Source organism: Primulina huaijiensis, chromosome 9, assembly GCF_012295235.1.
Source record: "Primulina huaijiensis isolate GDHJ02 chromosome 9, ASM1229523v2, whole genome shotgun sequence".
Taxonomy (NCBI): domain Eukaryota; kingdom Viridiplantae; phylum Streptophyta; class Magnoliopsida; order Lamiales; family Gesneriaceae; genus Primulina; species Primulina huaijiensis.
Window position 1 is genome coordinate 7,183,644 of NC_133314.1, and position 14,437 is coordinate 7,198,080.

Sequence of the window (14,437 nt, forward strand, 5' to 3'; positions counted from 1 at the left end):
ATTAGAGAAATGTTGTTTTAAATACATTTAATGGACAGGGGTATGGCTAACATATACGAGGTGTCCAAGATTGATAAACAATTTTAACATGTATCAACTCAGATGGGAAAAACACACTTCGACCAACCTCAGTCCTTGATGTGGTATATGAATAATAGATAGTTGGGCCAGACAATTTCCAATATGGTGTCAAAAACAGTTGGGAAAAAAACTATACTGTATAATTACTCAAGCCCTTATAGGACATATAGTTACATTATGGGTGAACTGTCCATAGCTCAAATATTATTACCTCTTGAAGAAATTCAGATCTGCTGCGGTACACAATATGTCAACTCACAGAGTACTTTGTTTGTTCCATAATACATAGTTTCCAAACTAGATTAAACATTTATGAGACAATCAACAATGTAGTCCATTAGTAAAAACCTTGCACCAAGTACATCAAAGTTGGGGTATGAATAATTGTAGGGAAAGAAAAAGATTTTGATATCTTCTTTAAAATATTTGTTTTAAGAAGTCCAAACTTTAGGTATTTTAACTCGACAGGCGCAAACTCTATGTTAAAATGAATTTGACAAATTTTCAAGGAACTTAAAGCTCTAACATTGCCATGTATAACTGTTCAAGTTTCATAGAAAAGATTCACATCCTTGAAACCTCAGGCTAAATGGGAATTTTTGTCCTTTCTTTTTTGCACCTCTCGTTTTAGTTATGATCATTAACAGAAGCAATAACCGTTGTTAGATGAAAGGGAGACAAGAAGTCACTAGGACATTCATAGTCAATTACACAATGGAAAACGCCTCTAAATGCATACCTTGCCAGACATCATATCAATCGAGACAATATGAGATACAGTTTTCTGTGAGAATATAACCGGTGCATATTCATCTTGAACAGATGAAGTACTAAAGGCTTCGGGGTTGTAGTATTGAGCCAAAGTTTGATCTTCAACTTCCATTTTCTTAATTGTCCATCCATACTGCTGTTCAATGTGCTCTCTTTCAAAGTGCTGAACTCGCAGAGCATATGCAACCCCACTTGTAAGAGGCCTTTCAAAAGCTGTAATCTCCGTATAATCTTCGAAGGTTTTCTATATGATCCAAAATTCGCCAGGAAAAGTACATGGGCAGAAACATAACCACACCTGTTAAATCAGTATGGGGAAAAAGAAATGTATGCTATAAACAAATGCTAAAATGATATAGGAAGCATTGAGAGTAGTACCTGGTCTATAGCTGAAGGTTGCTTTCCATGATGAAATGTAGAAATAAGAATAGATAATGCATGAACATGGTTCATGCTGACATTAAATTGGTCTTGGAGCATCCTAGCACGCTCATCACACATACTTGCAAGAGTTTCTTTTCTTCTGAACATTATGTCTTCATTCAAGAACCAAAATAACCAAATGGAAGTAATAATGCCACCAAATACAAAGACAACTAAAAGCCTTTTCCTCCACTTCCCAGTTGTGCGGGAGGAAAATTGGGCCTGCTTTGGCAACTGCTGTTGCTGCGTCAGTGGTTGTTGCTGGATCATCTCATGCTTTTGACTCCAAAGTTTATCATGCAACCATGGAATATTGTAGATTACTAACATTCCAACAAGGATCCATACCAATATTTTAGCAAACCAGAGAAATGTGTTCTGACAACAATATGTGACCTCTGTACGAAGCCTTCCTATTTTCAGTTCATTCTGCCACAAGACAAAATGAGATGAGAAAATTTTGACGTAATTTTTCTACTCTTTAACAGAATATTCAAAAGATAACAGAAGTAACAATAAAATTAACAAAATATATTTAGACCGATGATTATCTATGATTAAGATGTACTAGATAACAAACTGCAAATATGTTAACCCAACAATATTCCAACTCAAACCAATGTGACTAAGCCCTCGTCAGAACGGTTGCTTACCAAAATACTCATGCTAGAATCTAGATTAATCAATTTCTGAGAGGGATAGATTATTTAAGAATATAGTCATTCCTCGAATCTGTCTAATCCAGCAAACAAATCCAAAGAGGAGCTGTTATATGTGTTCAGTAAATAATGTCATAGATCCATAATTTAACTTAAGAACAAAAACTAGTACTTCAAGTAACAAAGGACTTCGAGAAAGTCTATCCAGTCATAAATTTCGATTTGATGAAATTTGAGTGGCTCAAAAGACATGGTTTAACAAAGGCTTTATGGTATAGAATCATATCAAAAGATCTTACCTCTAGACAACACGGATGGGACAGGTCTTCAGAGGCCGACGAGCCCAGAAAGTTTTCATTACTATCCTCTGTAGACAGGCATTCTGCATTTGACTTTACATTATCAGTCATTGATTTGCACTGCTTGCTGAACATATGATCTGAACCTAGCATATTAGACGTGACTTCTTTGGCATTACTTGTTGATATTCCACATCCTGATCCAGCGCAGCAAGTAAAAGATGCAACCTGGGAGGTAAAGACAAGAATAAGAACCAAAGAAAAAGAATTAGCACACCAAACCTTTGGTACAACTAAAGTTTGGCATTAAAAAATTAACCAAACCATAAATGGTAAAGAAGCAATGCAAGACTTTTGTGATAGAAAAGAACTCCAGTTAAATAAGTTAATGAATCCCACAATGATTATTCAGTGGATGAAAGTAAAAGACTAAGGAACTAATATCTGTGTGATCTATCAAGAAGAGACATGATCATGTGAGGCAAATTAAAAGTAAACCCCCAGGAAATAATATTTTATCAGTCTGCTGAAACGACTTTGGTCTTCATTCTTCTCTTGAAAACGATAGAGTATAAACAAATGATTAACTATTTGGGTTCCTTTCTTGAAAATTTTTGAATTAATTTTTCTTGCATAAACAATAATATAAATCTTATATTCCTTTCCTTCTAGTATTAAGGTTTCTTTATGAGGAAGAGTGGAATATCTTATATTTTATCAACTATTAAGTAATATGACTGGCAAATAATTTGTTAGAGGACTAGATTAGTTTTAATAACGCATGACCAAGCGCTTGTCGTTTTACTAAAAGCTATAGCCATTGATAATTATGCAACTCAAATCTCTTAAACCGTAGAGCAGCACAATTGTCACGTTTTGATTGTTCCACCCAGAAGAGACAATTACTTATAAATCTAACTCGTAAATAGTTTGCTAGATGATTAGATTAACTTAAACAATGTAGGACCGAGGCCGCTTTACCAAAGCTATAGTTGTTGATAATAGTGCAATTCAAATTTTTTAAATCGTACATCAGCACAATTGACATGTTTTGATGCTCTATCCAGCAGAGAAAAATTATTGCATCGAACTCGAGGCCTTGGCTCTGATACCAATTATAGAACCAAGTGTTTGCCGCTTTATCAAAAGCTATAGCTTGTAGTAACCGTGCAACTTAAATATTTTAAACCGTTCAGCAGCTCACACGCCGTATTTCGATTGCTCCACACAGCAAGGACAATTGCATTTCAACAATCTCTCTTCCAATAATTGCACTTCTTGTAATCAACGAGAATTAAACCTGTAATCTTGAGTCTGATACCTATTGTAGGAATCGAACATGTGATCTTGACTCTGATACTTATTGTAGGACCGAACGCTCGCCGCTTTACCAAAAATTATAGCCGGTGTTAATGGTGCAGCTCAAATCTTGTAAATCGTAGAGCAGCACAAGCACCGTGTTTCAATTGATCTCAACAGGGACAGATTATTGCACCTCAACAATCTCCTTCTCAATAATTGCACGCATTGCAATCAATGAGAATTAAAATCGTGACATTGGCTCTAATATCCATTGTAGAACCAAACGTTTGCCGCTTTACCAAAAGTTATAATCGGCGGTAACAGTTCAACTCAAATCTTTTAAATCGTTCGCTACTTTACCAAAAGCTATAGTTAGCGATAACGGTTCAATTCATGTTTTTTAAACCGTACAGCAGCTCAAGTGTTGCATTTCGATTGCTCTAACCAGCAAAGACAATTACTGCATCCCAACAAACCAGAAAATACTTAAACTGGTTTGCTTCTGACAATTCAGTAGAGAAGGTAACGTTAGGCTCCACACGGACTTCTCTGCTAATGACCTACACCATCGTACCAGTATAATTTGTTCCTACGCTAGTGATATATTCTAAGGTTTTGGTTGCCTTTATGTAGAGAAACATATTCAAGTGCTAATAAAGGAATATCCAAACATGCTATTATCTTGGTTATACTGTGCATACGCCATACAGTATTTTAATATGTCGATTTTTGGGACAGCATTAAAAAAACAATACAGGTTCTTGTCCATAAACTGCGTGTATAACCATGCAACTCTTAAATACAGCTTCCTCCATAAACCAAGAGATAATACTTTAAGTTTCTTATCTAACACCACCGGACAATCCTCCAACCCTCTGAAACGCTTCCCATCATAACCCTGCACTAACCTCAAATGCGGTGATATAATAATACTTCGATGTTGAAACAAAAAAATAATGCCAACACTGAACATCAATGTTATTGCTCATGGAAAGCAACATGCAAGTATTATCAAAGCTGTAAATTTAGCAAGTTATCAGTTCATACGATAGAGAATATGAGAGGCAGAATTAAGCTGGAAGCGGGAAATCAAATAATCATTTAAAACCTGTGAGTAGAATCCAAGCCCATTTATAAACATCATGGTTTTGACCATGATTAATATTAATCCCATATCAGCTGAAAACAGGCAACCAATAGATTATGTGTCGCATAACTTTATTTCCTCTAAAATCCATATATTTCAAGGCCTACCCGTTATCCTTTAAGAATTTATCAACGGGAAAGAGCTGATAAAAATAAGTAAGCAATGAAGCAGTATGCAGTTTACTACATTGAGAGGAAATATAGAGGGAAATAATTGGAAATTAGAGAAAATATTAATTTTTGAGGTAACATAAAATGGACCAAATCAAATTTAATGAACAAAGAAGCCAAAGCACAAACCTTGCCTTGGCTCACATGGCAGTTTTCGGATAAAATATTGGTATCATCTTCACTTCTAATATGAGTCTCCACATTTCTGCCCAATTTTCCATCACACAAAGTAATCATGAACCAAATGAACCCAAGCCACAAGAGTAAGAGAACTCTCTTCCAGTCTTTTGGACTATACGAATTGCAATGATTTGAAGACATCTTCATCAAAAACCAGTTACATTTCTTGAGAATCGGGCTTAAGACCTTCCAAGTAACTTCACACAAATAAAGAAAAGCTCGTCCAAAAACAAAGAAATTCAAAAACCACCCAGCATTGGAGCAGCAAAAGTGAACTGAATTCCAGGTTCTTGGGCACAATTCACCTAGGCTAAATGTAGCAGAAATTCAAGATTGAGCATTGCCAGAGTGCCAAGATTAATGTTGGAATGAAGATTCTTTCGCACGCTTCAACAGAAATTGCTTCTGCAATCTGAATTTTGAGGGCTGCTCAGGAAGGTAAAACCCTTCCAGCGAATAAGAAAGGGAATCAAAATCAGCAAGCTGGCAGTAGAAACAGAAGATTCTGCAGTAGAATACAGCTCATAATTTTATCGTGTCAACATGTGAAGTGGTAAACTCTCACAAGGCACAAAACACCAATCAAATCCCTTGTGTGAAATTGAAGAAACACTTGCAGAAAGTACAATCATGCAAAAACAAAAACAAAAACAAAAAAAACAACTACCCAGAAGCTGATTTGGCAAGCTCTCATCGAATCAACAAAAGAAGAAGTAAATTTAGGCCCTTTCTCACCACATATCAAGTTTCACAAAAGAACCCCCCCGACTGGGTGTAGTGTAGTCAGTAATGGGTATGGTCAAAATATAAAATGAAAAAGAGGCATCAAAGATGGGAATTTTATGAAAGAAAACAAATATTCAAGAACAGTGGAAGTAAGAAATCCAGTGGGTTTCACTGCAAATACAACTGGAATCAATTACATAATGTGGCATTAAAAAAATATTCTTGTTTAAAAAAATATTCTCGTTTAAAACTTGTAGCTCTGTCACTCACTTTCTCCCATCAGTTCTACACTTGGTACAATATATCATTTCTCATTCATCTGCTGGGAAAAAGTTGCGAACAAACAAAACAAAAGATCGATATCAAAGCCCAAATGGGCATCAAACAATCATTTATTTGTGTAAAAAATGTAGAGAAATAGTAAGAAACAAAATTTCTTTATATTCTTTTCATTTATTTTTGTTGTCCATTCTTTCCATTTCTTCTACTTTTGGGGAAAGTTGAAAGAGACGCGACCATTGAGCTATTAAAAAAGGGTATTTGTTTTCGTGTGCCACTGTGCTGCAGATGAAAACATCTAAAAGATACCTCTGTTAAATTAAATTCAACTCCAATCTTGAAAAGCGGAATGTGTTTCATTTTAAATAAACAAGTATGTTAAATTAAATTCAACTACAATCTAAATTAATATTTTGAACATATTAAAATTTGAGTTGGTAATATTATGAAAGAAAAAATAATCTTGGATTCTAAGAAGATTAAATTTAACTTTCTTATTGATAAAATTGCATGAGATATTGAATTAATGGTTTTACTTTTCTAGATATTATATTTACGATAAATATTTTTATGATATGATATTATTGATTTAAAAAAAAGTTGTTTCTAATAAAACTCTTGATTTAATATCTTGTAGATTTTCCTTGTGAGATGAGGAAAATTGTAAATAAGATAAACAAACCAAGGAAAGAGACGTCTTCTTCGATTTATCGCTCTCGTGGTTTTTGACTCTTCGCTTGGAAGTTTTCGTGGCTGCTTAGTAGTGCACTTTTGCACGTTGTGATCTTTCGGAGAAAAACAATTCACAAGGACGCTGCCAGTTTGAAGAGAGTTGTTGCACGTGTTGCCCGTAGATTGATTGAGACATCTACAGACAACACGAGTGCAAGTGTTGGCTGAAGATCAAGTTTTGTTGCTCCATTTTTTGACATCACGTTTTTGTTTTCTTGAATATGTTTTAGAGTTGTTAGTTGTTTTAGAAAGCATGTGAAACAACCCCCTCTCATGACATTTAAATTTTAAAGGAAAAACGACGCGGAAGCATTTGAAATTAAACGGGAAAGAACATTAAATCATTTACATCATAAGCATTTTAAAAATTCGTCTACATAAACATTCACTTTTAAATCCTTCAAAAGAAAACCAAAAGTCAACATTATTCACCCCACAATTTCCAATCTAAAAGTTTCATAACAAAAGTTCAAAAGTTTCCCTTCCATAGCTATATGACTTCTTCCTCCACGGACAATCCGCTTCAATCCTTTTTATCACCTGCATCACATGACATTAACTGGAATGAGATAAACTCAGTAAGCAGAAAGCTATACATAACAAATACATATACATAGGCTTGGCTTGGAACATGGCTATAGCAATGGCAATGAACAATGAATCAGTGGCAATGAACAATGAATCAATGGAAATAAACAATGAATAATACCATCTTCAATGAACAATAGATAACAAAGCAGTATAGATGGTATTTCATGACATGAATTAAAGGAAATGAAATGAAATGATAGTTCTGTGACCTGTGACCTGTAACCTGTGACCTGTGGATGGTATCTCTTTGATATATAAATATATCAAAACTGTGAGAAATACTCATAATCATGTGATTAGCCAATGACATGCATGTAATAACTATCATTCCTTGGCTTCAATTATAGGAAATTTCATTGAGGCAATTTAACAAATACTTAATAGGCAACAATAGAGTACTAGCTCCTTATCAATGAATTCAATGATATTCTTGGATCAATGAACAAATAACAATACATACATCAATAATATGACAATGGAAGGAGCTAGACATCAATAAACATGGCTTATATACATAAATATCATGTGAGCATTTGAAAGGGGAAGCTTCTACTTACAACCCACAATCACTTTGGTTGCTATGATGTTCTTTGAATGAATTCCTACAACACAATACATAATAACAACCAACAATCATCACCAATAACCATAGAAATCAATAAATTCTACTTAAACATTCATTACTTCAAACCTTTCTAAGCTCAAAAGATAGAACCCTTACCTTGAAGCTTAGAAACTTAGTAAGAGAAGTTAAGAAATTCACTAAAATCATTGACCTTTTAGTGGTGAAATATTGAAGAGAAAATTTGAGGGAGAAGAGAAGCTTGAACCATTGGAAACTAATGGAGGAAGGAAGAATATAGTAGAAGCATCTAGAAAAGGCATATATAAGCCTTCATTCCATAAAAAAACGTGTTTTCTATGCCATAGACACGGACCCCGTGCCCACCTCCATGTAGAGGTCCGTGTACACACTGGAAATCGCTCATTTTGCATGGCAAGACCCGGACCCCTTGTAGGGGTCCGTGTACCCTCTGCCAAGGGCCAAAACTGCATTTTTTATTCTGAATTAGCCAAAGTGGTAAACATGAAAGTTGTAGCCCTATGTGTTTTCTTGCATCTCCAATTAGCCTCATGTCATTTTCAGGTCTGAGTAAAAAGTTATGTTCATTCTCCCAACATGTGTCAGTGCAGGAACAACGAAACAAACGACACACTTCGGGACACTTTTGGCTCGTCTTCCCTAATGATTTGAACAAAACTCAAAACATGAAAGTTATAGCCTTATACCTTATCTCTCGAATGGAATTGGCCTCACATCAATTGGAGCAATAAACAAAACATTATACTAAAAATCACAACAACTGCCACATTTTTCATACCGTTTCTGCACTTCCATTTTCTATTTGGCTCAAAATCAACTTTCTATTCTACTAATGCATTTCTTTAATCATCACCAACTACGAACATAAAACCAAAACAATAACCATAAACAATGACCATATTTTAACCATTCCAATAAACATAACCATTACACATAATCTCAACCATCAAACCATATGAAATATCCATTACCATAATAAACCATAAATATCCAATAACCATATTTCCTAAACACCCAACCAAAAATAATATCATGAACAATAAAATTCTAAAAGGTTGGGATATTACAATCTCTCCTCCTTATAAAAATTTTGTCCCCGAAATTTGCTTACCGTCGAATAAATTCGGATAACGATATTTCATCTCCTCTTCCGGTTCCCACGTGGCCTCTTCAAGCACACGATTTCTCCAAAGAACTTTGACAATACCAATCTCTTTGTTCCTTAACACTTTAACCTTGCGATCAAGAATTTGAACCGGCATTTCCTCGTCGCTTAAGTTAGGCAAAAGATCCAATGATTCGTACTGAAGAACATGAGATGGATTAGAAAGGTACTTACATAGCATTGAAACATGAAATACGTTATGAACTCGATCCAAGTCTTGTGGCAATGCAAGAAGCTAGGCTCGGTCTCCAATCTTATAAAGAATCTCCAACGGTCCAATGTATCGAGGACTTAACTTACCTTTCTTTCCAAATCGCGTAACTCCCTTAAGAGGAGCTATTTTGATAAATACATGATCACCAACCTCGAATGCCAAAGGCCGCCGACGAAAATCAGCATAACTCTTCTATCTAGACTGAGTTGTCTTCATTCTTTCTTGGATCAAGGCCACAACATCTGCTGTCTGTTGAACCAACTCCGGGCACAACATCTTTCTTTCACCTACCTCTTCCCAATACAAAGGAGAGCGGCACTTTCTTCCGTATAAAGCTTCATAAGGTGCCATGCCGATTGAAGACTGGAAACTGTTATTAAATGACAACTCTACCAAAGGCAACTTAGAATCCCAACTTCCCGGGAAATCAATCGTACAAGCCCTTAGCATATCTTCGAGAATTTGGATAACCCTTTCTGATTGACCGTCACTTTGAGGATGATACGCGGTGCTAAAATCCAATTTCGTTCCCAAAGCTCGATGCAAACTCTTCCAAAACTCGGATGTAAACCTTGGATCACGATCTGAAACTATCGTCACCGGTATCCCATGAAGTCTCACAATCTCTTGAATATACGCCTCAGCATATTGATTCATAGAATAAGTCATCTTGACAGGAAGAAAATGTGATGACTTGGTCAATCGATCCACGATCACCCAAATAGAATTGAAGCCTTTCTGAGTCCTTGGCAACCCAACAACAAAATCCATAGTTATATGCTCCCACTTCCATTGGAGTATAGGCAAGGATTGCAACAATCCCGCCGGTCTCTAGTGCTCAATCATAACTTGCTGACAGGTTAGACATTCAGAAACAAATAACATGATATCTTTCTTAATACCTGGCCACCAATAAAGACGTCGAAGATCTTGGTACATCTTGGTACTACCGGGATGTACAGAATATGGCGCTGTATGAGCTTCAAGAAGTACCTCTTTTCGAATGTCATCACCCATAGGAACACATATCTTGCCTCAAAAGGTCAGTAACCCATCACAATTCGACCCAATTCAGAAACTCCTGTCAGATCACTTTCCTCTTCAACTCTAATAATTGAGCATCCAGATGTTGTCCCTTCAAAATTCGATCAAATAAAGTTGAGTGAAGAACTAGAGCAGACAATCGAGTAACTGTACATGAAGATACCAAATTGATCTCATTTCTTTGCAAATCAAGCAGCAAAGGTTTAGAAATCACGGAACCCAATAAAGAACTCGATTTGCGACTCAAAGCATCCGCAACCACATTAGCTTTTCCAGGATGATAGCTAATGGTGCAATCGTAGTCTTTCACCATTTCTAACCATCTTCGCTGCCGCATATTCAAATCTTTCTGGGAAAATAAATAACTCAAACTTTTGTGATCTGTAAATATTTCACATTTTTCACCATATAGATAATGCCGCCAAATCTTTAAAGCAAAAACCACCGCCTCCAACTCCAAGTCATGAGTGGGATAGTTCTTCTCGTATTCCTTCAACTGACGAGAAGCATATGCTATCACTTTCCCACGCTGCATCAACACGGCACCTAACCCCTGCTTTGAAGCATCTGTATATACAACAAAATCTTCAGTACCACAAGGAATTACTAAAACAGGAGCAAAAGTCAACTTATCTTTCAATGTTTGGAATGCTCTTTGGCACTCGATGGTCCATTCGAACTTGGTAGCTTTCCGCGTCAAACTCGTCAGTGGCAATGCTATCTTCGAAAAGTTCGCTATGAACCGTCTGTAATACCCTGCTAAACCAAGAAAACTCCTGACCTCTGAAACTGTATTTGGAATGGACCATTGCTTGATGGACTCAATCTTGGATGGATCAACAGATATTTCTTCTTTCGAAACAATATGGCCCAAAAATGCCACCTGCTCTAACCAGAACTCATATTTCTTTAATTTGGCATACAATTGCTTATCCCTCAACAGCTGCAACACAATCCTCAAATGCTCACGATGGAGTTCTCGTGTCTTTGAGTAGATCAAGATGTCATCAATAAAAACAATGACAAAAGTATCCAAATACGGCTTAAAGACACGATTCATCAAATCCATAAAAACTGAAGGAGCATTGGTTAGCCCAAACGACATCACCAAAAATTCATAATGGCCATACCTCGTTCTAAACGCAGTCTTTGGTATGTCCTCATTTTTCACCTTCAGTTGATGGTAACCGGACCGAAGGTCGATCTTCGAAAATATTGCTGCACCTTGCAATTGATCAAAGAGATCATCAATGCGTGGCAAAGGATATTTATTCTTCACTGTTACCTTGTTGAGTTCTCAGTAGTCAATACATAATCGCAATGATCCATCCTTCTTCTTTACGAACAAAACTGGAGCTCCCCACGGTGAGGAACTAGGTCGGATAAAACCTTTATCTAAAAGCTCCTGCAATTGAGTCTTCAATTCTTTCATTTCAGTATGAGCCATTCTGTATGGAGCCTTGGAAATTGGAGCTGTACCTGGAATTAAGTCAATAACAAACTCCACCTCTCGATCAGGTGGTAAACCAGGAACATCATCAGCAAACACGCCAGGATAATCCTGAACCACATCAATATCCTGTAATTGCAAATTACTTTACTGTCGCACATCAACCACTGAAGCTAGAAAACTCATACAACCTTTGTGCAACAACTTATTAGCTTGAAGGCAAGAAATAATAGGAATACCCATCGAAGAGCCTAGACCAACAAAGACATCACTATCATGGTCATCAGCTAAAAATTTCACTGTCTTGCCCACACAATCAATCACCGCACGATAAGCAGATAACCAATCCATTACCAAAATAACATCAAATGCAACCATCGGAATAACAATAAGATCATCAAACAATAATCTAGTACCCATTTGTACAGGACATGCCTTAATGATATTATTGGGACAAATTTCATCCCAGAGGGCAACACAATATTGAAGTGTAATGGCATAACAGTAGATTCAACAGATATAGAATGCATAAACACTTCAGACATAAAAAACGGGTTGCACCAGTGTCAATCAATGTAATTGCTTCTTTGCCGTAGATTAAAATATTACCTGATATCGCATAAGAATCAGGATTAACACTTTTCTTTGTCATAGCAAAAATTCTGCCTTGGACTTTTCCTTTGCCTGAGGAGAGAGGACATTTCAGTGCCGTGTGTCCCATCCCCTTGCATCTAAAACATCGTCCACTACCCACCAAACACTCACCCTTGTGTGGCTTTCCTTACTTAGGACATACCGGTCGTTCAGTATCAGAAGGAAGCACAGGAGGTTTAGAGCGATGCTCGATCTTACCCTTACCTTTGTGGCCACCACGAACATTTGCACTTGCACCTTGTCCTCTAGCTTGGAAAGCTTGCCTCCTCAACTGTCTCTCTTTCTCAATCTCTTGCTCATCATGCTCAGCAAGCAAAGCTCGCTCCACTATGTCTTGATATTTCACCACTTTGGACATATGAACATCTCTTCGAATCTCGGGCTTCAAACCACGAAGGAAGTGTTCTCCTTTATCTTTATCATTCTCAGCAATAAAATGAACAAAAACACATCCTTCCTCAAACTTCAACGTATACTCAGTAACAGACAAAGCATCCTGCCTCAATTCAAGAAATTCCTTCACCTTCTTGGCTTTTACTTCACGTGAAAAGTATTTGGCGTAAAATTACTCTTTGAACTCATCTCATTTTAACTCGCGTACATTGACAGTCACTTTTGTAGCTTCCCACCAGATGCGAGAAGATTTGACTAACATAAAAACAACACAACTAACCTTGTCTTGATTAATGAACTTCAAGTAATCAAATATAGCCTCCAATGATTTGACACATTCAAGAGCTACGAGTGGATCGGCACCACCTATAAACTATGGAGGGTTCATACGTCTGAAACGATCATATGCACCATCTTCAAAACTTTCCATTGTGCCTTGAACTCTTCCACGACCACGACCCTGAGTCGAGGTGTGCATGCTCAATAACTGTTGGATTTGTTCACCATGAACCTTTGCTTGTTCTTTCAATAGCCTACTAAATTCATCTACAACGTTTCCCGTCTTATCAATGGGAGGGGTCCTATCGTCCCCTTCAATAGTCTTTCGGTTGGGAGGCATATCCTATTTATATTGTCACTTTAACAATAGATAGGGATAAAGGATACATCAATGGCAATGAAATAGAAACAATTCTCAATGTTAAAATCAATAGATGCAGGATCGAAAACATACCGGATTGTCCTAGATAGAAGAAGTCATATATGGTCCGAAAAACTTTCGCTCTAATACCAATTGAAACAACCCCCTCTCATGACATTTAAATTTTAAAGGAAAAACGACGCGGAAGCATTTGAAATTAAACGGGAAAGAACATTAAATCATTTACATCATAAGCATTTTAAAAATTCGTCTACATAAACATTTACTTTTAAATCCTTCAAAAGAAAACCAAAAGTCTACATTATTCACCCCACAATTTCCAATCTAAAAGTTTTATAACAAAAGATCAAAAGTTTCCCTTCCATAGCTATATGACTTCTTCCTCCTCGGACAATCCGCTTTAATCCTTTTTATCACCTGCATCACATGACATTAACTGGAATGAGATAAAACTCAGTAAGCAGAAAGTTATACATAACAAATACATATACATAGGCTTGGCTTGGAACATGGCTATAGCAATGGCAATGAACAATGAATCAGTGGCAATGAACAATGAATCAATGGAAATAAACAATGAATAATACCATCTTCAATGAACAATAGATAAAAAAGCAGTATAGATGGTATTTCATGACATGAATTAAAGGAAAGGAAAAGAAATGAAATGATAGTTCTGTGACCTGTGAATGGTATCTCTTTGATATATAAATATATCAAAACTGTGAGAGATACTCATAATCATGTGATTGGCCAATGACATACATGTAATAACTATCATTCCTTGGCTTCAATTATAAGAAATTTCATTGAGGCAATTTAACAAATACTTGGTAGGCAACAATAGAGTACTAGCTCCTTATCAATGAATTCAATGATATTCTTGGATCAT

At 36.4% G+C, this 14,437-nt stretch overlaps 1 protein-coding gene across 4 annotated transcripts in view; it reads right to left on the reverse strand.

The window, feature by feature from the left end:
• Positions 1-6,165, reverse strand: part of LOC140984037 (histidine kinase 2) — a 13,335-nt gene extending 7,170 nt beyond the window's left edge. The window contains exons 1-5 of one of the 4 annotated variants that reach the window (XM_073451192.1): positions 5,700-6,164; positions 4,982-5,478; positions 2,234-2,461; positions 1,231-1,704; positions 821-1,096 (exon numbers count right to left, since the gene is read on the reverse strand). In XM_073451192.1, coding sequence (XP_073307293.1) covers positions 821-1,096; positions 1,231-1,704; positions 2,234-2,461; positions 4,982-5,179 — 1,176 coding nt within the window. In that variant the 5' untranslated portion in view covers positions 5,180-5,478; positions 5,700-6,164. Of the gene's footprint in view, positions 1-820; positions 1,097-1,230; positions 1,705-2,233; positions 2,462-4,981 lie in introns of all 4 variants that reach the window. The other 3 variants (XM_073451194.1, XM_073451191.1, XM_073451195.1) reach the window with 3 other exon arrangements.
• Between the last annotated feature and the right edge of the window lie 8,272 nt (positions 6,166-14,437).